Raw genomic sequence first — 23,895 nt, forward strand, 5'->3', positions numbered from 1 at the left:
CATCTTTTCGCATCTCATCGGTGTGAAGCAAAAAAAAAAAAATTATTCATCAAGACCCTTCTCTACTAGACTCCATCAACTAGCTGTCAGCATGTCTTCTTTAGCATCACAGTTAAAGTCTATCAATGAAAAGACTTCGTCTATTGCATTGAATAGACAACAAAGATCAAAATTACATTCACGCTCATTAATATTTGACCCTAAAGTAGCTGCCACTCAAGACTATGAATATATCCATCAAATTGCAATCGATGGTCTTGATGAGTTGAGTGCTTTAGACTCCAGATTTAACAAGTTCAAGACGTCATTGTTTGCGTCTGACTCGATCAACTTTGATAGAAATGTTCAAACTGAGGACATTATCAATCAAGTGAATGCTAATATCAATGCATTTTTCACATTGTTGGGACCATACTACGGCTTTACTGCAGCACTTACTGCCAGTGAATGGTTGGTGAGGCGTTTTCAAGCAAATATTCATAATGCAGAGTATTTGATCTTATCAGTGTTGCCACATTACCAACAACCAGTATTTGTAAACGTTTTAAATGTGATTCCAAAACAAAATATGCCAAAAATCTTTGAATGGCTTGGTAATTTTAAAGAACAATTAAAGAGCCCTACTTTGCAGTCAATATTTAGATCTTTTTACAGCGATGAAGCATTGTTCAAATTTTACACATCATTTTTGAATGATCTGATTAAAAATGGTACCGTTTTCAAAGAGCAGTTGGTGTTTTACTTGTCAATTACAATTCAAATTCTTGCATCGTCATCACAGAATCAACAAAGATTAAACGATTCGCTTATTCCAGATGTATTGGAGACTGTTGATTTATTGCTCAATCAAACTAATGGTGCTCGTGTGCAAAATTCTGATCTCAAGCTTACTGCATTTTCCGTCTTGTCAGTCATTTTGTCAATGGTTTCCTTAAACTCTGATGTTTTAAATTCATTGACGGTAGCTATCTGCAACGATGAGGAATGTATTTCAACTTTACTCAAACCTACATTGACTTTGTTGGTTCAATTGTGGAATACCAACAAGGATTTGGCGGTTAATAAAGACACATTTAGCCAGTTGAAGTTAAACTCTCAGATTGTGGATATCTTGAGAGATTTGAGATTGGCAAAGTTTAGAGTTGGGAGGTTTGCAGCATGCTATTTTGTCTCCACCTTTCCACAACCCGAGTCCATTCAGTTACTCGAGCTTATTGATATTAACAATTTGTCATTGTCTAATATGGTGATTTCCAAAGTTGTCAATTACATTACTTCCAACACCGCCTTGGAGGAGGATGAAAGGTTGGTCCTTATTGATATTGTAAAGTATGTTGCCAGGGAAGCACAGGCCCAATTCAATGGCATTCTCGCAAAGCATGACTTACAACTTAGTGACTTGGAACTTAGATTGCAATCAACAGTCATAGATACAGTCGTTGAAGAAGACGAAATTATCGAGGAAAGTGACGACATAGAAAACATAGATGAAGAAGAAGAAGCTTTTGATTATTCATCAGTTGAGGTTCACGCATCCACTTACATAGTATCAGACAGTGATTCTGAGTTTAATTCTGTTTTGAAATCATTATTGAAATTGTGCTCCTCGATCAAGACAGCTTCACAAAAAGCTGCTATTTTACAATTTTGCCAAAAGGTGTTCAATTCTGCAGAAACAGCAGTATCATTCTTACTCCGCACATCATTTACTTCATCGGTTCCACCAACGATCAGAATCAACGCTCTTAAATCCATTACTACGAAAATCAAAGAGTCGACTGATGGGAAAACCGACTTCTACTTGATGATGCCTTTACTCATACTGGGTCTTTACACCGACTCCAAAGCAGAGAGATTGGCCATTTCACAAATCATTAAAACCATTGCATCAATCACTCAAGAGATCCACTCTGGTAAAAAGAAAGTCAAGACTACATTATTCATGGAAGATGTAATTTACACTTCATCAGAGGAGAAAAAAATGATTTCACCTCAAGATGCATTGATATTCTTCAACCACTTGACTGAAGAAACCAATATGGATGATGCTGTGTTTGACCACTCCAAGTTGGTCCACTTGGTAAGTTCAATTTTTCAAGCTAAGCAAGGAAAGAAGAACTTGGGTGCAGTGTTTAAAACATTTGTACTTTCACAATGGGCGCTTGCTCATTTACCTATTGTGTTCAAAAGAAGAGTTTGGCTGATTGTCGCTGATTTGAATGTTCTTGGTGGCGATGAGAGATTGTTCTTTTGGGGCACTAATGTACTGCAGTACATTCAACGCAGACAAAACTGGCAACAACAGGCCAAAGCCTCAGGCATTGAAAATTTTACTCTTATCGATAAAGCTGTGATTGGTTTAGTTGGTGGCAAGAAAATCTCAAGTGAAACAACCACAAGAGAATCCGAATGGTTAGTCAAAGGTTTAGATACTGACTCGGGAATCCAGGAAATTGTTGAACAACGCATCAAGGCCATTTTTGATTTCTTTTCAACCGATGCTCAATTACAGATTGTTAGTAAATTGATTGAATTGTTGGTCATTGATGAATACGTTCCATTTGATCCTATGGCAACTTTACAAGAGCTTCATTTAAGCTCAGCCATCTTCTTACAAGCCTTGGGAAATATTCAAATTGGAGAAAAAGCACCGGAGCAAGGTGTAGTGAAACGTAGAAGAAGATCATCCAATTCAACCAAGCAAGCAATGGCTAAAGATGATGTCACCAGTTTAGCTGCGTTACACATTAGGAAATTGGCCATCTTATTGGAGGTTTTGGAAACCAAATTGAGAAAGAATCCTCAACTTTCCGATCCAAAATTGTTGAAAGTTTTGTTTAATATCATGACAGATTTGGATTATTTGGGGAATGATGGTAACTTACCTGTCTTGTACACTCAAGAACTATTGGCTACATGTATGCTTTTGGATATCACCAATTTGAAGAATAGCAAAGAGGAGCACAAATTTGACTCCAATTCAATCAGAGCGGATTTGATTGTCAATTCAATTAGAAACTCAAGCTCTCCACAGGTGCAGAATAGATTATTGTTGGTCATTTCCGAATTGGCGGTGTTGGCGCCAGAGATTATCTTGCATTCAGTTATGCCAATCTTTACCTTTATGGGAGCCCACACAATCAGACAAGATGATGAGTTTTCAAACAATGCATTGCAACAAACTGTCGCTAAAGTTGTTCCAGCATTGGCCGCTAACACCTCTGGATCCATCGGATCTGAAGTTGAATTTTTGTTGACTAGTTTCAGTGCTGCTTTCAGCCATGTTCCCACTCATCGTAGAGTCAAGCTCTTTGTCGCATTGACTCAAACTTTGGGGTGCTCCGACTCCATGCATATTATTTTGTTCTTGTTGGGTCAACAGTTTGTTGAACTTAATCAAAGGAAGAAAATGAATGAATCTCAAGCCATTGTGGAATTTGTTGAGAATTACTTGAAATCATTTTCTGCCCAAGACCAATTGATTGGATTTGTTCAATTTACACAATTAGTGAAACAAGTTCCAGTTAAACAAATGGATGTTGACTCTAATGACTATGAAGCTTTGAAAGTGAGACCTATTTATGGCAATGCCATCGTTGGACTCACTGATTCTGAATGTTTGAAATTAAGAGGCTCGCTCTTTGAATACTTTGATATCATTTTGCGTCTTGATTCTTCCAGATACGATGCATTGTCACTCAAGAGCAAAATTGCATTGGTGTTACTCGATAGCGATGATGGGATGGAGAAGCAACAAATTTTGGACAGTTTTAGAGATCTTACTAGCTTTGTCTTGTCTGAACTTGAAACTTTTTCCAATGTGCATCCAAACAAGCACATTTGTTCAGCATTGTATGATATTTTAACAAACTTGTTGGACTTGTTACCTTTGGCTAATTTCATTGACTCGATTGCTGAATTTTTGGATGTTGATAAGTTGAGTGACACTGCATCTATCAAGGTGGCAAAGAACTATGCAGTTTTATCGGCAAGCAAGTTTGAAGAGGAGATGAGCTTTGATGCGTACACAAAGGTTGGTGATTCGATAATCGAAAGATTACTCCAAGTGTTGATTAAAGGAATTTGTAAAAACATTGATGCTGAATTGCAACAAGCTTATTTAAACACATTTGCCGTGGTTACTCGCAAAGTTGGTGCTTCAAATGCTGACTTCATTGTCGACGACATGTCAAAGTTTATGTTGGAGTCATTGAGTATTGTCACAAGCGAGTGTGGTTTATTGAGCTCTCAAACTGAGGTCATTGTGGCTGCCATCAATGCAATCATCAGTGTGGTTAACATATTTGGTGTAAAGACTCTAGGTCTTTTCCCAAAGGTTATTCCACCGGCTTTGAAAATATGGGAATCAACTACTGGATTTGAAACTGATGGGTCCAGGTTGGTGCAAGAATCAGTATTGTTGTTGCTTTCAAGCTATATCAAGAGGATGCCGGCATTTATGGTCACCACTTTGGACTCCATTTTGATAACAACCTTAACCAGTGACTCGACTGAAACTCAAATCAAGTCAGCTGTCTTGAATTTGGTAATCAATCACATGGAAGCAGGACTTGTTTTGAAATCATTGTGCAACATCTGGATCAACAAAGGTTTCTACAAGACTGATAATGCAGCGGATCTTGGACTATACTTGAGCACTTTGGAATCAGCTGTAGAGAAATTGGAAAAGAAGGAGGCAACACAACAAGCCTCTCTATTCTTCAAGTTGTTGGTGCATTCATTTGAATTTAGAGAGTATAGCTATTCCGAGGATGACAAGTTTGATCACAACACAATTGGAAGAATTGAAAGTTCATTCCATTCATGTGCTATATCATTTGTTATGAAGCTCAATGACAAGAGTTTCCGTCCATTGTTTGCCAATTTGGTACGTTGGGCAACTACTGGAGAAGGAAGTACATTGGAGATCAAGTTGTCATCAAGATTGTTATCATTCTATCGCTTCTTTAACAAGTTGCAGGACCAATTAAAGAGTATTGTCACTTCCTATTACTCCTACTTGATTGATACAACTTCATCAGTACTTGGTGATTTCACCACAGGTGCTATAAAAGATACCAGTCTTCGAAGAATTATTTTGATTTCCTTGACGTCATCCTTCAATTACGATCAAGATGAGTATTGGTCACAAGAGGGAAGATTTGAGAGCATTGCCCAACCATTATTGAACCAATTAAGTAATATTGAAGAATCAATTGGAAAGTATTTGGTAAAATCAATCAGCGCCCTTGTTTCCGATGTCGCTTCCAATGAATACAACGAACGAATTTTGAAATCATTGCTCAAGTTCATCTCCTATGATAATGAAAACACTTCAAATACTAAAATCTGGACTATACGTACCCTCAAGACAATTTTCCAAAAAATGGGCGAGCTGTGGTTACCTTATTTGCCTACTTTGGTTCCGCATATTGCTGAATTACTTGAAGATGAAGATGAGAATGTTGAGTTAGAAGTGAGAGAAGGTTTGGTTAGAGTTATTGAGAAGATATTGGGTGAACCTTTGGATAAGTATTTAAGTTAAGTAAAGTTAAGTTAAAGTAAGGGTCGTGCGTAGTGTGCAATATAAATTGACTGAAAAATTCCACGGGGTTCGATGAGAAAATTTGAACTTTGTAGATACCACTTTTAACATAAACACTAAAGCATCAGCACAACAGCACAATGGTATGTAAATGGAACACTAAGTTCTCTATCAATTGGAAAACATACTAACAAGCCTTTCAGTCAACTCTTTTGAAATCAGCACAAGCTTTAAAACCATTATTTGACAGAGTCTTGGTCCAGAGATTGAAACCAATCAACAAGACCGCCAGTGGACTTTACATTCCAGAAAAGAACCAAGAGAAATTGAACCAGGGTGTTGTTATCTCAGTTGGTCCAGGTATGACCAACACCAACACTGGTGAAGTTATTCCAGTTTCAGTTAAAGCTGGTGACCAAGTGTTGTTGCCTTCATTCGGTGGTAACCCAGTCAAAGTCGGCGAAGAAGAGTACTTGTTATACACTGATAAAGAGATCTTGGCCAAGATTGAAAATAACAACAACTAAAGGAATTGGCTAGATGAAGATATGGACTACGTGGTCTACTTAGTCTATAGGACTTTTGTAAATAGAATCAATAAAAAAAATGAGTCATGAATTATGACCAAGGGGACGCACATTCCTAGATCACAGCAGAAGTAGGTATCCGTAGTGCCAGTAGGTTGGTCAGACCTTACCTTCTCATCAAAAGTCGTGCATTTCTGCTCAAACGTCCATCTCTCTCACAGTATAAAATTTTCAGCACCAAAAAGAAAAAAACTCTCCTCCAAACATTTCTCTTCTTCTTCTTCTTCTTCTTCTTCTTTAACGCAAAAATTCACAGCCATCCACAACGTTAAAGCATTCTTTAGAGGTTGAATCCCATTGTGGCATTCTTGACCCATGACCATTTCGGATATTGTTGTAGGAGGGAGATTGGGAGGAAACCTAGTTTTCTTCTGTCTTCCTTTTGTGAAGCGGTGGACTGGAGAATAAAAACTAACAATTGATCTTGGGTGCAGCATCCCATGTGTTGAGCGAACTTTTTGTTTCGTTTCTAAGGAACTGCCTTCGTGCGTCCGTATGGGGGATGGTGCAAGGATCAACGGTACATTTTTAAAGCGTAGCCCTTTTTTTGTAGTTTGTAGAGATGAGTTGTCCCGCGGATGAATTGGTGTAAGTAATGTGCTCACGAGGTATTAGTGCCTGTCTCTTTGCCTATGTTCGTTATTGAATTCTGTTGTTGAAAGTGAAAAACGTCGTTGAACGAAAATAAACAACCAATAAACTCTTTCACCATCACATGACACACCTACCAATACTACTACTACTTCTCGCCCCGCTAGCTGCTTCAAGCAATGTACTCACTACCAACGACATATCCCCACTATCATCCGCCCAGTCAAACTGCTCCCTAATCTCAACTCAACCAACCACCCTCCAATGCCAATACGCAAAAGACAACTGCAACAACAATGAACAAGGCATAATCAACTACTACACCTTCTACTACTGCGACTTGGCGCCATTTCACGGCTTCGCATTGATCCCATTACTAGTATCACTAATGTACATGTTTGTCTCCTTGGGAATCACAGCGCTGGAATTCTTGTGTCCCAATTTACACACAATTTCGAAATCATTTTTGAAAATTCCTGATAATTTGGCCGGATTGACAATTTTAGCATTTGGGAATAGTGCTCCTGACATATTTGGCACTTATGAAGCCATTAAAGCTGGGGCGGTGCATTTGGCATTGGCGGAATTGATTGGCGCGTCGTTATTCATAAGTACTTGTGTCATTGGATGTATTGGCATAGTACAACCATTTGAAATTCCAAAATCGTTATTGAAACGTGATTTGCCCGTTTACTGTTTGATTTTCATATTGATTTTTGTGAGTGTGATGATGGGCAGATTAACGAGGTTGATTTCATTGGTTTTGATTGCGGTGTATGTATGTTATGTGACTGTGGCTATTTATTCCCACAAGAGACAACAGGTGCGTGTGAATGCAATCTTGCGAGACAGGAGATCACGAGGTGAATTTGGCGATGCAGGTGATGATGGGGAAGAGGTGCCGATTGATGAGGTTTACCTCGATGGGGTATCACAATTGCCAACAATTGATGATGTTAATCTAGGAGAGGGTGGAATAGCGGATTCCACAACGAGCTCTACAGGAACTTTTGGGTTGCGCAAGCTAATTGAAGACTTGTCCGTACATTCCAACTTGGGTGGATCAATTCAACTCGACACTGAACGACAATTGATGTCTTCAGTAGAAGGAGAAGCACAAGAGGAGATACTATCTAGAGATCCAACACCACTTGATCAATTCATTAACACGTTTTGCCCTCAACTTATCAATTTCAAAGAATTACCAACTAGTGCAAAACTCAAACAGGTGCTCTTACTTCCCGTATCACTCCTTTTAAAACTATCAACTACCGTCAGACACCACCAAAGTATGCTCACAATAGAACAAGATTATAAAGCAAACACAGCACACAATACTTTCAACTACACCCAAGAGAAGCTACAACTCACAATCCAAACTGGTGTCGGAACCTTCATTTTATTCCTGATCAATTCCCACATCTCATGGATTTGGAAAATCATGCTCTATTCAATCATCAGCGTCGGCCTTGCCCACGCTATACACCAATTATATCCATCCCCCTCATCATCCCATTTCCCACAAAGAATGACAGCAATCAACTACTTTACCTCCATATTTGGCCTTGTTATCTCAATATCCTGGATATCGCTAATTGCAGCTGAAATCATCAACATCTTGCAAGTGGTCTCAACAGCATACAATCTCAGCGACGATGTATTAGGAATCACCCTTTTCGCATTGGGGAACTCCGTCGGCGATTTAATCACCAATTACACCATTGCCAAGATGGGATATCCCATAATGGCATTTGCCGCATGTTTTGGAAGTCCATTGATGGCATTGTGTTCATTTGGGTTTAGCGGGTTGATAACTGGTGATGGCAGTCATACATTGACCTTCACTCCTACCCTCGTCATTGGAATCCTGGCTTGGTTTTTCAATATAGGCACGTTTTGCCACTTTATTGGTCGAAATGAATGGAAATTGGATAAACAAGTGGGTATAGTTCTCATCGTAAACTGGTTACTTACATGCTTACTATGCCTACTAAATGAATTTTTCCGTCACAATTTATAATTTTATACAAAATTACTTACTTCTTCCTCCTCTAATCAACTTCTTCAACAGTTGGACCTCCAGCTTCGCCACCTGGGGCAGCTCCTGCTCCTCCTCCTGGAGCTCCACCAGGGAATCCTCCAGCACCAGCACCTGGGGCACCACCAGCAGCACCACCATAAGCTCCACTGATAATTGGGTTAGCAACAGACTCCAATTCCTTTTGTTTGTCAGTGTATTCTTCAGTAGAAGCGGAATGAGATCCATCCAACCAAGATACAGTTTCGTCAATAGCTTTACTCAATTTCTCCTTATCTTCAGCAGAGATCTTTTCCTTCAATTCACCATCATTGATCGTGTTCTTCAATGAATAAGCATATGATTCCAATTGGTTCTTGGCTTGAACTCTTGCAGCTTCTTTTTCATCATCTTCTTTATATTTCTCGGCCTCGTTGACCATTCTTTCGATATCTTCCTTTGATAATCTACCTTTATCGTTGGTGATGGTAATCTTTTGTGTCTTACCAGTACCCTTTTCCAAAGCAGAAACATTCAAGATACCATTGGCATCGATATCAAAAGTAACTTCAATTTGTGGGACACCTCTTGGTGCTGGTGGAATACCAGACAATTCGAATTTACCCAACAAGTTGTTGTCCTTGGTCTTGGCTCTTTCACCTTCAAACACTTGAATCAAGACACCTGGTTGGTTATCAGCATAAGTGGAGAAAGTTTCAGACTTCTTGGTTGGGATAGTAGCATTTCTTGGAATCAATTTGGTCATGATACCACCAGCAGTTTCAATACCTAATGACAATGGAGCAACATCCAACAACAAAATGTCTTGGGTCTTTGAGGAAGTGTCACCAGTCAAGATGGCAGCTTGGACAGCAGCACCATAGGCAACAGCTTCATCTGGGTTGATAGACTTGTTCAATTCTTTACCGTTAAAGAAGTCAGAAACCAATTTTTGAATCTTTGGAATTCTAGTAGAACCACCAACAAGAACAATTTCTTCAACTTGTGACTTGTCAATCTTGGCATCCTTCAAGACTTTTTCAACTGGGTCCAAAGTGGATCTGAACAAATCAGCACACAATTCTTCAAATCTAGCTCTGGTGATTGAAGTGTAGAAATCAACACCTTCATACAATGAATCGATTTCAATTGAAGTTTGAGCTGATGAAGACAAGGTTCTCTTTGCTCTTTCACAAGCAGTTCTCAATCTTCTCAAAGCTCTTTGGTTACCAGAAATATCCTTCTTGTTCTTTCTCTTGAACTCTTGAATGAAAAAGTTGACTAATCTGTTATCGAAATCTTCACCACCCAAGTGAGTATCACCAGCAGTAGCTTTAACTTCGAAAATACCTTCGTCAATGGCCAATAATGAAACATCAAAAGTACCACCACCCAAGTCAAAGATCAAGACATTGTGTTCACCTTTTGAACCTTTCTTGTCCAAACCATAAGCAATAGCAGCAGCAGTAGGTTCATTGATAATTCTCAAAACATTCAAACCAGCAATCAAACCGGCATCCTTGGTAGCTTGTCTTTGTGAATCGTTAAAGTAAGCTGGAACAGTAACAACAGCGTCTTTAACTGTACCACCCAAGTAACCTTCAGCAGTTTCCTTCATCTTACCTAAAACCATTGAAGAAATTTCTTCTGGAGTGAAAACCTTGGTTTCTCCTTTATACTCAACTTGAATGTTTGGTTTACCACCCTTGTCAATAATTTTGAATGGGAAATGTTTAAGATCATTTTGAACTTCTGGATCATCAAATTTTCTACCAATTAAACGTTTAGCATCGAAAACAGTGTTTGCTGGGTTGATAGCAGCTTGATTCTTGGCAGCATCACCAATTAATCTTTCAGTATCAGTGAAGGCAACAAATGATGGCGTAGTTCTGTTACCTTGGTCATTAGCAATAATTTCAACTCTATCGTTTGCAAAATGAGCCACACAAGAGTATGTGGTTCCTAAATCAATACCAACAGCTTTAGACATATTAGGGAGTTAGTGTTTATATCAATTGATGAAGAGAAAGAAATAAATTCAGCTCAATTGAAAAAAAAGGAATCGTTATTTATATATATATGTATATTTTTTAGTTTGCTATATGATGGTATGTTTCTAAAAGGGGTACTAATATGGTTGCAACTATAAAGTGTATTACTGCATATAATTTGATTTTGTGTGTGGAGATAGAATATTCGATTCAATTCCATCGCATGACTTACTCACGTGACATAGTAGCTATGTCATAGAGACACACACAGCACATTCGGAGTTCCTTCACATCCATTGAGTGGTAGAGTCTGGAATTAGAGGCTGAAAGATGCCTTTCAAAGGTTTGGCAAGTATAGTTTCCTACTCTCTACAAGTGCCACGCTTTCCGTAAAAATAAAGACAATTGAATGACTCCAACTGTCTTCCCTTAGATTCCGACTCACCAATAGCATACGAGCATCGGAATCAGTATTAACTACGAAGAAGCATTCTGTCTCTCTGTGTTAATGATGATCCGCACAGTTCCGTAATTCTCTTTCCCCCCACTTCTTAGACCACTGTCGCAAGAACATTTGTGTCAGAAATTCTGCGTCACCTAAACTTTCTTCTCAAATCTAGATCGTTCTACAGCCTTCTAGTTAAAGCCACGAGCACATGATGATGAGTCATGAAGGTGCAGAAGCTTGATGATTCAGTAATCAATCAAATCAAATACCACCTCCGCTTCAACACCATTGATTCAATCGTGGAGACCATACTACGCCAATGTCTTGCGTCAAAGGCAACCAGAATTTCAATCAAGATTGATTTACAGTCACTTGCTGTATTTATTCAAAGTGATGACGTTGGTCATACACCGGACCAATTGGAACAAATCTCCACTAGAGGGCAGTTTGGTGGACTTGAAGTTGTGTCCCACATTTCCATAATTTCCAAGTCATCGGAGTACCAGGGCTGTTATAAAATAGCTGTAGGCAAAAGTGCAGTGGCTCAACTATGCAATGAGCCTGAGTTGACACAGAGTTACTTTAAGCCAGAGGCTATACGGGATCATGGAACAATATACATTGTGTCCAACATTTTCAACAATTTGCCAGTACGACAAATGCAACTTCAATCAACACCAGTGTACAAGATTATAAATGAAGTCAAACTAGCTTTATTGAAAGTGCTTCTTAATGCATGTCAAGTTTGTGTGAATTTGGAGCTCTATAGCCCCAAGAAATTCAAATTTGAACCACTTTTATCAACAAGTGTTCGATCACAAGTGCAATTACTACAAGATTTATTTGATATTGAAGTTGCTTTCAAACCAGTTAAAGCCAAGTTTCAAAACTATTCTATTGACGGTATAATTGGGTTACAACTTACCAGCTCCAAACCACATCAATATATATTCATCAATGGTAACTTAATGACCTTGTCGAAAAATGATGTTGCTACATTTAATGATATATTTGAAGATTTTGGGCAACTGGATCCTAGTCCCAAGAGAAAACTAATACATAAACACCCGACTTTTCTAATATCAATTACATGTGCAAAGGAAGTTGATGAACAATCATATTCATGGCGGGTTATACTTGATATATTGAAACGCGTCTTTACTAAATTTGTACGCATGGGAGGAGTAGGAGGACCACAACTGAAACAAGGTGTAAATGACCATGAGCTTACCCTTCTGCCTAGTCCTAAGCGTGCCAAAACTGATAAGTTTATACTAAACACAAATATGCGATGGGGAAATGCTCATGATCGAGAAATTGAAGGAATGATTAGTTGTGGTAACTCACATCATATTAAACCACCACACTTGGAGCCGCCATGTACAAAGAATAGTCACAAAGTGACTCAGTGCAACCACAATCATACTCCTCACTCTAATCATGAGTCTATCCAATTTGATAAACTACATCTTACAAAGTATCGAATCATTAAACAAATTGACAACAAGTTTATTCTTTTGATAATTGATACGAAATTGGTGGTGTTGGACCAACATGCAGCCGATGAGCGAGTTAGGGTTGAACATTTGATACAAGAGTTTGTATGTAACATGCCTCGCAATCTACGTCTTGCGCAGCCTATAAGAATAAGATTGTCATCGAGTGAATATCTCCTATTACAACAGTATATCCCCACTTTTGAGTCGCTCGGCATATCATATCACTTTGATGACGAAGATAACAACTTGGTGATTACAAACTTGCCAGAACTTTTAATCAGCAGTGCCAGTGATGTGCCGTTCATGAAGAGTATCTTGATCCAACATTGCATCGACTTACAAAATAACATAAAGAGTCAACTCAATAGCTCAACAACTACTCGAGACTGGTTTGCAATTTTGCATCACCTACCACAATTTGTCATCAATTTAATCAACTCAAGAGCATGTCGATCAGCAATCATGTTTGGTGATGAATTATCCATCTCTGAAATGCATCAGTTGATTGACAATTTGGCTAAATGTAAACTACCCTTCCAATGTGCTCACGGTAGACCATCTATAGTGCCACTAGTAAATCTACAAAGTTAACCTCAAATACCTTAATTTATTCTATTATACAAATATACAAACATTTCCTCTCTTTTTTCCTCCAGACACATCTCTTTTTCCTACCTAGCTTCAAACTGCACCATTCTTCTCGTCCTAGCCTTGTAAATAACCCGATGACCACATTCCTTACACCTAATAGCATCATTCTTACTTAAAGAAAACGACGCAGCACATTGGGCACAATTGTACTTGACTCCAAGTGACTTGTTGGTGATTTGTGCCGATGCGGCATGTGATATTGATGTGGGGATGGTGAATCCTTCTCTTTGTGGGGACGCCATGATGAAGTTTGTGTGTGGTTTGGTTTGCTGTGGTTTTGGTTTGATCAGTTGATGATGTGATGATGATGATGATGGCGGAACTTTTTTTTTTTTCAGATTTTTTTTCAGATTCATTTTTTTTTTTTTCAGATTTTTCAAGTTTTATCAATCAAGCACCAATTTAGTTTAAACGAAAATGATATGAATGCATTGAAAGATACAATACTTCGACTAACCAAGTCCGTGCCTGATCATATCCTACGACCGAGTATAACTCCACAACTACCGACTTCAACCACCAATAACAATAACAATAACAATAACAATAACAATAACAATAACAATAACAAACACAGTACCGACAAGAATAATGCCGACATCACTTCTAGTACAATTTCATTCACTAATGATCCAACATCGACCCCTTACCCCATTTCTTATAGACGTATTCCGTACCAACAGCTTTTTCGAGAGTTTCTTGAACCACTAGATATGCCCAATTTGAAGACCTTCAATGAGCAGCAGCAGAAGAAGACATCCACTACGACGAACATCAACACCAACAACGAGATTAGCGCAAACGCACTGGGTATGGGCATCGATACAAAGTACAATGTCACAGAAGCCACCCGTAACTGGGCCAAGCGCAAATCGCCGCAAATCCAAGATCAACTTCAAGTATATTTCGAAAACCGTCAAATATTTCACAAGATGCTCCAATATCTAATTGAAATTACACCACCACATTTGAAAAACATTCAAAGTGAAACTTATAAAAACCACATCTTGACTCAAGAATCAAGTGTGCAGAATCAACTCTATCATAAATCTTTTCGACATTGTCACAATTATGGACCATTGCCCAATTTACCAGACCCATTAACTCAACAATCATTCACAACCTACATTCACGACTTATCCCACATCAATCACCATTTGCAACACGCATCGAGTCTATCTGGACTCATCCCACAAATCCTCCTCGACTCACATAAGTTAACAAACACCAAATTCAAACCTTACCGCTCAACAACAACATATAACCACCTCATGCACTACTTTGGCGTCACCAAGAACCAATCCTTTCTTGCGCGAGCACTAATCCTATCGATGAACCGCGACGGACATAGCATCAACACCCAAACCATCAACGTCATGCTAAGTATCGTGCGCAACCAATCGCGAATACGATCAAAAGCAAACTCGTTACTGCTAGTGCTAAAGTATCTACATTTGGCCACTGATGCTGGTGTAGAGATTAATTTGACTACGTGGTCACGGATTTATGATGTTGTTACGAGTCCGTATTTGAAGCAACAGTTTCTTGAACTGATGGATCGTGAAAAGATTCCTATTCTTGATGTCATGTATAGGAAAATGATTAGAGACTTGGATAAAATGTAAATAGAATAATAGAGAATAGAGTTCTGCAGCATTGATTTTTTGCAGCAAAATCAGGCAAATTCTTTTAAAAACTCCTAATCGTACCTCGAAAACTTATTTCTTCATAATACGACAACAAAGAACTAAATGCAGTGAGAAGAAAGCTACGGTACTCTTCTTCGTACTATCTAAGAGTAGTAGCTTCAGTTCAGTTCAGTTCAGTTCAGTACCGTTTTTTACATTTTATTTCAGGGGGTCAATAGTTGCTTCTCCTCCTTTGCCCCGCCTTAACACTGTTTGCGAACGTTCTGCCACAAACAATTGTTTTTCCTTGTTTGTAGCTATTAAGCTATATACGTTTCCTGGTAAGGCTTAGGAAATAAAGGGTTCTGGTATTTGGTAATTTTTTTTTTAGCTCCGTTTTACAACTCATTATGCTACCTTTTTTCAAAATCTGCATTTTTTTGAATGTAAGATCCCGCGATACCACAACTTGCAACTACAAACAAGCCGATCTTCGAGGTCTCTCTTGGTTTGCATCCCTTGGTATCTCCGATTCATCCGTATCCATATCTTTGACACGGATATATGATCTGCATTTTTGAGGGAATTCTTTTTTTTTAAAAAAAAACAAAAGAAAACTTAAAATATGGAGAATTTCATCCCTCGAAGAAGAAACACTGATTATAATCCTTTTTTTTTTTTTTTGCCTAATTCCTTGTTATTTCTTGTACTGTTGATTTATATGCAAGGGTACTTAAAGTGGCCATCTCCAATCGGCAAGAATTTTGTACACTTTTAGATTGAGTTTGCTGTTTTCTTTACTTTACTCCCTTGTCTTTTAAATTCTATCCATTACAGGTCCCCCTCGCACCTTCTTCTTCCCACAGAGTTGTGACGAACCCCACCCAACCCCCGATGATGATTCGTAAAATCCAAAACGTCCTCTCTCCTCCTCCTGCTTGGATAACAAAAGTGTCGTACAATATATGATTGGTTTCCACACACTTATTCTCAAACTGGAAGATTTGTTTCCCAATTCAGTAATTACAAAACAATATCACACAATAAGCCACAGATAAACAAACAAATCTACACAAAAAGCTAATAGCCAATTATTATATCCATTAATCTGCACAAAACGCATATACTTATATTCAACTTACAATGATGAAGTGAAAGAGAGAGAGGGGATAAGCTATTGTATTTCCTCTCTTGCACTTTGTAACCTGATTTCATCAGAATGTTAACTATCAAATGGTTTTGAGACTCCTTGTAGGATATGTTGTCTTCCCGAAAGATCCATATAGAGTTTATCTCTATTCCAGAAGATTCGAAATGTATATGAGTTGAGACAGGCACATCAGAACCAAAATACACTAATACTTGAAGTCGTTACTTCATCACAACATTCATAGACTATGAATTTTTTTGTGCATTTCATTTTGCGTCTATGACGTAATCAAACATATATACAAAATTGAAGTGTTTTAGTAGTGAATCTAGTAGTACAAAAATTAATAGAAAATCGAGAATATGAAGTGAAATTTATCCCGAGGAACAATTGATAAAAACTCAAAAAATATACGAAATTGTATATATATATGAAGTATACAAACCTTATCACTAATTCAACTTGTCTCACTATAACCAAAACACACAAAACACAACCTAAATACGCCGCCTTCTTACAGCCCCCCCTCTTCTTCTAAACTCAACTTTTTTAAGTGAAGCAAGATTTCGCCTTAAGGGAAACTCTAAAAAAGCTTTACATTATCAACCGCAAAAAAAAAAAAGAAAACCTTTGTGTAGGTCAGGAACTCCGACTAGTAATCTTCAACACTTATATGTGTTTGAAAGATGAGTGTCAGTAGCTAGAGCTGCGGTGTTTACCTTTTATCTTCTGTGACCTTTGAGGTTAAGGCTTTCAGCTTTACAAACAACTCTTTTATATGGCGTGGTATTTCTGAAGGAGCACATAGGATTGAGTGAGTGCGTGCGTGAGTCAGTTGTGATAGTTTTGTGTTGCATAACAAATGCGCAACCTCTTAATCTGCGCAAACTAAAAAAAACAATCAACAACAATCAACAATCATACAAACCTACAGACAATAAGAAGAAAATTACAGTAAACCTCGTAGTGAAGAAAACAAAAGAATAATCCGAGACAAACATACACAAAAGAAAGGAGCATAACCATATATGGTAACCAAATGCACACACAAAAGAAAAGAAAAAGAAAAGAAAACTCACAACGCCCTACAGTAAGCCACACATTCCGTTGTAATTCAAAGTGGATAATTGTTATTTATAGTTATTAAAACTAGTGGCTAATGTTTACCAACGGAGATTCCCATTACATCCGAAGGCGGGAACGTACAGAATCCTATAGTTTCAAGAGCGATGTAATTGAATAACGGATAAACAGTAATCGAGAGACAGACAAGAGTTTCAAAGGATATCTATATATAAATACCTCCTCGATTCTCCTTACTTTCGTTTGCATATTGCACATAAATGCATATTGCAGATATACAAATCTACAGTCCCACGTGGAAAAAAAAAAAAAAAAAAAACAAAATTATACGAGAAATACTTAACAGAAGAAGAGATAGAGTCATCAAAAGTCTTCATTCGAGAGTCAAATATATACACCGGTGATCCTTATAGCAATAAAGCTTAATTAGCCTAGCCCCCTCTGCCCCTTTGTTAAAACTAAGGTTGCAATCATCGAGAAATTTTCGCAATCTGAAAGGGTGAGAAATTTTTAAATCAAACGTACAGCTTTACACCTAACTTACACTAAGAAAATAAAAAACATAGGGAGCAGAAGAAATCTCCCGCCTTACATTAAACATACATTCGTACACAATAGCACATCTAGCTGATTAAGAGAGAGAGAGGGATTTTTTTTCTTTTCATTTTTCTTTCGTATTGCTGATTCAGAAGCATATAAACGCAGTTACGTGATACATCCAGTCAGAGGCAAAGCTGTTCTCAATCACCCCAGGTTGCACATTGTCCATTCTAAAGTCGAGTAATCTTTTGGGTTATAGGTCTTTGAATCTCCTGTATTAGAGAATTTCACAGCAATAACTACAATTTGAAAGGGAAAGAGAGTAAACAATAAGAACAATACAATACAATACAATAGGCAGTAGTATTTAAAAATAGCAAAATCAACATTACACAAACCACAAAACCAATAACAATAACGGACTTAAAGTTAAGTATCATCATTACATAATTAGGCAAATACAAGGAGGAGGGAAATATATATAAGAGCAAACCACTACAATAACAATTGAACGAAATAAAACTACTTCATTTTTCCTTCAACTTAACTCAACTCAACTGAAGCTTAAAAGAATAAAACGGCTAGAAGTTGAAGATAGCCAAGCGCCTTACTAAACAGAGTATTTCATTTCATCTTCATTTCACTTAGCCGCTCGGTTCAATCTAGCCCATTGCTAAAAATAGCATTCACTACCCGAGTTTTTTCAACCACGAAGAGTCCTATATTTCATTCCAACTAGCTCATCCCCCTTCAACCCAGCCGTAGCCCCAGCGCCAGCCCATCATTATCATCATAATCTCGACAACCATATCTCAAGTCATCATCGACATCGACGACCACAACACTACCTTTCGTCCCCGATGATCAAACTTCTTCCCAGCCTACATCTCATCTACTTCCTCCGCCTCCTCCTACTATTGTCACTCCTTGCACCACAATGCCACGCACTCTCACTAACATACTGCTCAACACAAAATGTCGGCACAACCGACTCAACATCCAACCAATACATGTCCAACGGATTCTGTCAGGAACGATGTCAAAAATTGGGTTACGCCGTGGCGATCTTGTCGCGATTTGAGTGTTTTTGCGGCAACGATGTGCCGGAAAACCAAGTGGATTTGAGTCAATGTGATACAAATTGTCCTGGGTATCCTAGTGAGAAATGTGGTGATGAGGATCATTTTGGGTATGTGGTTTTTGGTGAGCCTAGTGCTACTGTCGGTGGATCTTCAGAGACAACGTCTTCAGAGAGTACAGAAACCAATACAGGTACAGATACAGATACAGATACAGATACAGATGAGCAAAGCACTACTACTTCATCGAGCAGCAAATCAACGTCCACAACAGCAACCACCACCAGCACATCATCATCATCACCTTCTTCTTCTTCTTCTTCTTCTTCTTCTTCTTCTTCTTCAAGCTCCACCCCCTCATCACAACCAACAACAATGGTTACTCGCACAACTCAAGTCACCCAAGTGCACCTGTCAAACGACGTGGTTAAAGTAACAGAATACTACACAGTAACACCCTCACCATCAACAACAACACAATCAACAAGCTCGTCTACATCCTCCTCCTCGCACGTGATTTCATCCACAGTGGTGTTAATATCAACTCAAGTTGAAGCGTCAACTGTGTTTTCGGTAGTTACAGTCAATGGATCCCAAAGTCAACAACAAGTGAGTACGATGTATGTGACTCAGACGGCAAATTCGACATCGATTCAATCCTCCGCAGCAGATAATACAAGTGTTGAAGTTGTAACCACCACAGCCGAGACACCATCATCCTCATCATCATCCACATTGGTTGGCGCTGTCGGACAAGGTGCAGGGTCAACATCATCACCCACTCACTTCACTTCTCCATCAGATACACCCTCAACTACATCCGATTCCGAATCAGACAGCTCCTCAACCTCCCCTGCCAATGAAAACAAGAGTGCATTCTTTTCCGACACTGGTAAAGTAGCAGGTACATTCACAGCAGTAGGCGTTGTTGTCCTCGGTATAGTCTCAGCAATCTTGTACTGTTGCTGCTGCTGCACCCGCAGACGTGGTGCTGGAGCTGGAGCTGGAGCTGGAGGAGATCGCGATACTTCAGACGAAGAGAATCGGTACTCACTGGACTTTGACTACGATGATGACGAATACGACGCAGCGCATGAGAAAGTAGTTGCATTCAACAAGAACAACCAACCTAAAGGACACAACAGAGGTGGTAGTTTCCCACCACCACCTCCTCCTCCTCCTCCAGAGTATCGTCGTCATAGTAAACAATCCTCATTCTCATCATTGAAACGAGATAATTCCAACAAGACGCTATTTTCGCTCTTTATGGGAGGAGGTGGCACCAGCCAAGCTGATAAGGATAAAGCCAATGCCAACAGCAACTACTATTACAATAACGATTATGGATCAAGTGGCGGCCTGGGCATCAATCGGAACTTGTCACGCAAGAAGTTGTTGAGAGGAGGATCAATCCATGGCTTTGGCATGGGTGGAAATGCTAATGGCGGTGGAGATAATGGAAATGGTGGCGATTCATCCGATGATAATGGGGATATCATTATGTTTCCCATCCATGAGAATAATCAACCCATGTTTGGACCATCGTCTTTTGATACCGTTAGTGATCGGAATGGCGTAACTAGAGGCGGTGTCGGCGGTGGTGGTACTTTGAAGATTGCCAATCCGGATTAAATTGTTGCTGCAACCAGAGAGAAGCAGGTTTAACCATACTTACAGTTTATTCGCTCGTTCGCTCATTCATCCATTCATTCATTCATTCATTCATTCATTTCTTTAAATTTAATAGACCCTAGTCACATTCATTTCAACAACAACAGCATATTTACTCATCATTCACAGATCAAAAAGACACTTTTATTCTTCATTACACATTACACATTACACATTTCATTTTCAACATTTATCAAACTTTTCAGTCATTCATTTACAACTCGTTATCGTTTTTTTCAATTCCCCTTCATCCTCCTCCGTTTTCATACTCAGCTTCATTAATATCAGTTTCTATTTTTTGCACCCTTTTTCTAAGCTACAGCTGATTTTTGGTTTCATGGTTTTTTCTTTTATAGTTTGCAGAACTATCGTTTAATAAATCGTTAATACATTTTGCTCATCATGTATTGAAACTCTTTAAAGTACAATAAAGGCTTGCTTCTTTTGCAATGTTTGCTTGCATCCTATTAGAAATCTAGAGTATGTCGTTGTCTCCCTTTCTACATCTAGTAAATCAACAATCTAGCCCAGTCAAATAGGCGCCACTGTATTTTCATCAACCTTGGTCCCACCATAAACTCTTCTATATATAAAACTCTTCATCAACGCAACACCAACAACTTCATCACACAACCACAACCACTTAGCTTGGATTAGAAGGCAACTTTGACCGATTCTCATACTTGGGCTGATACTCATACGCATTCAAGTTCCCACCACTTCCTCCTCCTCCATTGGCCCCTCTTCCATTCCGATTGTTTCCATTTGCTCCGCCCTCGCCATCACTAGCATCACTCTCATCACTACTCGAATCCGAACTCGAACTATGACTTCCATGATCATGATCACACTCGCCTTCTTCTTCATCAAACGACCGCTGCGGATGGAATATACAACAAATTTTGGTCTTTTTCTTATTCATATGTTCATTATCAACAACGTCTTGCGTCCACCTGACTTTGGGTTTCTTTTGCTTACTCTTTGACTTCTTTGCCAGATTGCGTAATACAGAGACTGGCTCGTCCTCTTCATGTTGTTGCTCGTCTGCAGTTGGACGTAATCGAAGTACGTTGTTGTTGTTGTTGTTGCTGTTGTTGTTGTTACTTGTAGTCTCTATGACCTGTGTACGTGATCCTGTACCTAGTTGCCGTGGTTGTTGATTCAGCATAGCTTTTTAATGATCTGATAGTAAATGTTATAATATCTGTGTATGTATAAATCTATGTGATATGTGTATATATGGTTTTGGTTGCTTGGTTTATCATATCATTTTTAACCTTTGTCATCTTTTCTTTTATTTTGCCTCACTAAATGCACGTGATCTCGCTCTTTAAAGTCCGAAGCATACAATACGAAGGTAAAACTGTGTGATCAGAATCAAGTAGTAGTAAGTTCTTATTAAACAAGTTCTGGATGAAAACGGGGTCACGGATGGAAGCAAAAAAAGAGTCTAGAAGGTATTGGTGAAAATGTACCTCCACTAGCTAGAAAGTATATCCTACCACTTTCTGTTATAATATTTTGCAGCATAATAAAAAAAAAACCAGAAAAAACCCAAACCACCCACCATTTACGATAACACAAGAAGAGTAGTCCCTTTTCAAAAGCGTCTCATTTAATTTGATTACCCGACTCTCGAATAATGTTTATTGGAACCAGAAAGAAATCAGCACATTATCCCTGCTTCTTCAACACTACTGCACAAACAACACTCCACTTAATACTATTAGTCTTGCCTACACTCCTTCTTATCGTTTCCGGTTCACCAATAAATGGCAAAAACAACAAAGTTGACACTTTAGAGAAGATAATCAAACATAACTCAACATCCTACCCCATTCTCCCTTTACTCATCATCAACGAAAACAAGAATGAAAGTAGTAGTAATGGCAACAACAATAATAATAATAATAGTACATTTGCATTAATCCAAGGCACCAAATTAGAACGTGAGTCAACTTCATCAGGATGGCAAATTAATGCTGGTGTATACCTTGAGAAATCGATTGGGGATGGTCATTCAACGATGTGGGAGTCGAGTTCTGATGATGATTCATCTGATGAGGATCTTGGTGGATGGGGATGGGCTAAAGGTGCTGGCAAGAGTAAGAGTAAGAAGAAGTTTTCTATGTTGTCGCATAGTATGGAAGCTCCCCAGTTGAGTAGTCATGTTGATGTTGTTAATGGTACTAGTGGGAATGGTTCTGCTACTATTCGCTTATTTAGTCATGATGGAGTACTTGGAATTGATCAACTGACATTGGATTCCTTAGCTGAAAGTGAATTAGCTATGGTAGGTACAAAGTTTAAACTGAAGAACCAACATTCATGGTCTGAGAAGGGAGATACAAGAGATAATAAAGAACTTCCCCGTGGTGATGGTTGTGATGATGATGATGATGATGATAATGATGACGGTAGGTTAAGGTCAGATGCAAGTTATATTTGGAACAAGGTGTATGATCTCGTTAAGCTCTATGTGCTTGTTTTATGGATGGTTTTTGAAGGATGAAATAAAAGAAGACAATTTTGTATAAAGATCTTCTTCTTATCTCTTCTCTTTTAGTAACTGTAGTCCTCTGTATATGATGTCATGGCTGGTGATAAGAGGCAGTTAGGGTTCTCAATTAATCCTGTAAAGATTTACGAATGATGGAAAGTATATCTTGCATAATCGTGCAGCGAACAACAGATAAGGAGGAGAAGAACAAGAAGAACGTTGCTTTAGGATGCATTATCGAAATCCAGATAGAGATTAATAATGAATTACTAAATGTGATTCTCTGGAACAAGTGTCGTCAAAAAGTTAAAAGAGAAACGATTCAACCACATTAAAGAAAAGCCAAGCTGTATCTCTATCCCCACACTATTTCCAAACGAAACAATCACTCCTTCCAATATAAACAAAATACGCGTTAGTCTCATAGGAGCAAAGAAAGAGAAGAAGATTTCCTAATGCCGAGGAAATAAATGAATGCAAAAAAGAAGGTTTGCGTGTAGACCAAGAAAAAAAGAGCAAATGCGGTTCATGTGTGTAGAGAAAGCAAAGCAAAGCAAAGCCGCTTGGTCACGTCATTGCATTTGCATTATGGAAGACAAAAACTAAAGGGAGATCGACCGAAAGAGGGCTGTGGTAGGGAAAGAGATTTAACCCTTTGTGTTATATCAAATGTAAACAGGATGATTTACGACAGGTTATATTTTGGCGAGAGAACAGTTTGGTAAAGAGCACAAAATGCAGTGACACCAATTTTTGGTACAAATCCAAAAGTAATTATTGCTTCAAAACACTTTCTGAAAAGCTGGAGAAATAGTGTATATTACATATAAGAGAGATCTGTTCTGTCAAAAGTTGAAGTAAACCTTAAGTTGGAGTGAGCCTTGTTGATTCATGAAAAAGCAGTTGCTCATGACA

General features: G+C 38.6%; 8 protein-coding genes across 8 annotated transcripts; 6 read left to right on the forward strand and 2 right to left on the reverse strand. All coding sequences in view use genetic code 12, as the record gives it.

Annotated features, from left to right (window-relative positions):
• Positions 1-91: 91 nt before the first annotated feature.
• I9W82_003779 (snoRNA-binding rRNA-processing protein) lies at positions 92-5,545 on the forward strand (the record flags this gene model as incomplete). The annotated part of the gene is made up of 1 exon (XM_067692779.1): positions 92-5,545. One exon carries the CDS (start codon positions 92-94, stop codon positions 5,543-5,545), a length of 5,454 nt encoding a protein of 1,817 aa, XP_067547367.1.
• A 140-nt stretch (positions 5,546-5,685) lies between these two features.
• Positions 5,686-6,072, forward strand: I9W82_003780 (uncharacterized protein; the record flags this gene model as incomplete). The annotated part of the gene is made up of 2 exons (XM_067692781.1): positions 5,686-5,688; positions 5,749-6,072. The coding sequence occupies 2 exons, from the start codon at positions 5,686-5,688 to the stop codon at positions 6,070-6,072; spliced, it is 327 nt and encodes a 108-aa protein (XP_067547368.1).
• A 1,039-nt stretch (positions 6,073-7,111) lies between these two features.
• Positions 7,112-8,743, forward strand: I9W82_003781 (uncharacterized protein; the record flags this gene model as incomplete). The annotated part of the gene is made up of 1 exon (XM_067692782.1): positions 7,112-8,743. The coding sequence occupies one exon, from the start codon at positions 7,112-7,114 to the stop codon at positions 8,741-8,743; it is 1,632 nt and encodes a 543-aa protein (XP_067547369.1).
• A 31-nt stretch (positions 8,744-8,774) lies between these two features.
• Positions 8,775-10,730, reverse strand: HSP70 (Hsp70 family chaperone; the record flags this gene model as incomplete). The annotated part of the gene is made up of 1 exon (XM_067692783.1): positions 8,775-10,730. One exon carries the CDS (start codon positions 10,728-10,730, stop codon positions 8,775-8,777), a length of 1,956 nt encoding a protein of 651 aa, XP_067547370.1.
• Positions 10,731-10,842: 112 nt separating this feature from the next.
• Positions 10,843-14,954, forward strand: I9W82_003783 (MLH3; the record flags this gene model as incomplete). Its single annotated transcript, XM_067692784.1, has 4 exons — positions 10,843-10,848; positions 11,407-13,219; positions 13,430-13,542; positions 13,701-14,954. The coding sequence occupies 4 exons, from the start codon at positions 10,843-10,845 to the stop codon at positions 14,952-14,954; spliced, it is 3,186 nt and encodes a 1,061-aa protein (XP_067547371.1).
• A 3,786-nt stretch (positions 14,955-18,740) lies between these two features.
• WSC4 (Wsc4p) lies at positions 18,741-20,441 on the forward strand (the record flags this gene model as incomplete). The annotated part of the gene is made up of 1 exon (XM_067692785.1): positions 18,741-20,441. The coding sequence occupies one exon, from the start codon at positions 18,741-18,743 to the stop codon at positions 20,439-20,441; it is 1,701 nt and encodes a 566-aa protein (XP_067547372.1).
• A 682-nt stretch (positions 20,442-21,123) lies between these two features.
• On the reverse strand, positions 21,124-21,648 carry I9W82_003785 (type 1 protein phosphatase-activating protein YPI1; the record flags this gene model as incomplete). Its single annotated transcript, XM_067692786.1, has 1 exon — positions 21,124-21,648. One exon carries the CDS (start codon positions 21,646-21,648, stop codon positions 21,124-21,126), a length of 525 nt encoding a protein of 174 aa, XP_067547373.1.
• Positions 21,649-22,122: 474 nt separating this feature from the next.
• PGA19 (Pga19p) lies at positions 22,123-22,992 on the forward strand (the record flags this gene model as incomplete). Its single annotated transcript, XM_067692787.1, has 1 exon — positions 22,123-22,992. The coding sequence occupies one exon, from the start codon at positions 22,123-22,125 to the stop codon at positions 22,990-22,992; it is 870 nt and encodes a 289-aa protein (XP_067547374.1).
• Between the last annotated feature and the right edge of the window lie 903 nt (positions 22,993-23,895).

The sequence above is a fragment of the Candida metapsilosis genome (genome assembly GCF_017655625.1).
Source record: "Candida metapsilosis strain BP57 chromosome Unknown scaffold5, whole genome shotgun sequence".
Lineage (NCBI taxonomy): Eukaryota > Fungi > Ascomycota > Pichiomycetes > Serinales > Debaryomycetaceae > Lodderomyces > Lodderomyces metapsilosis.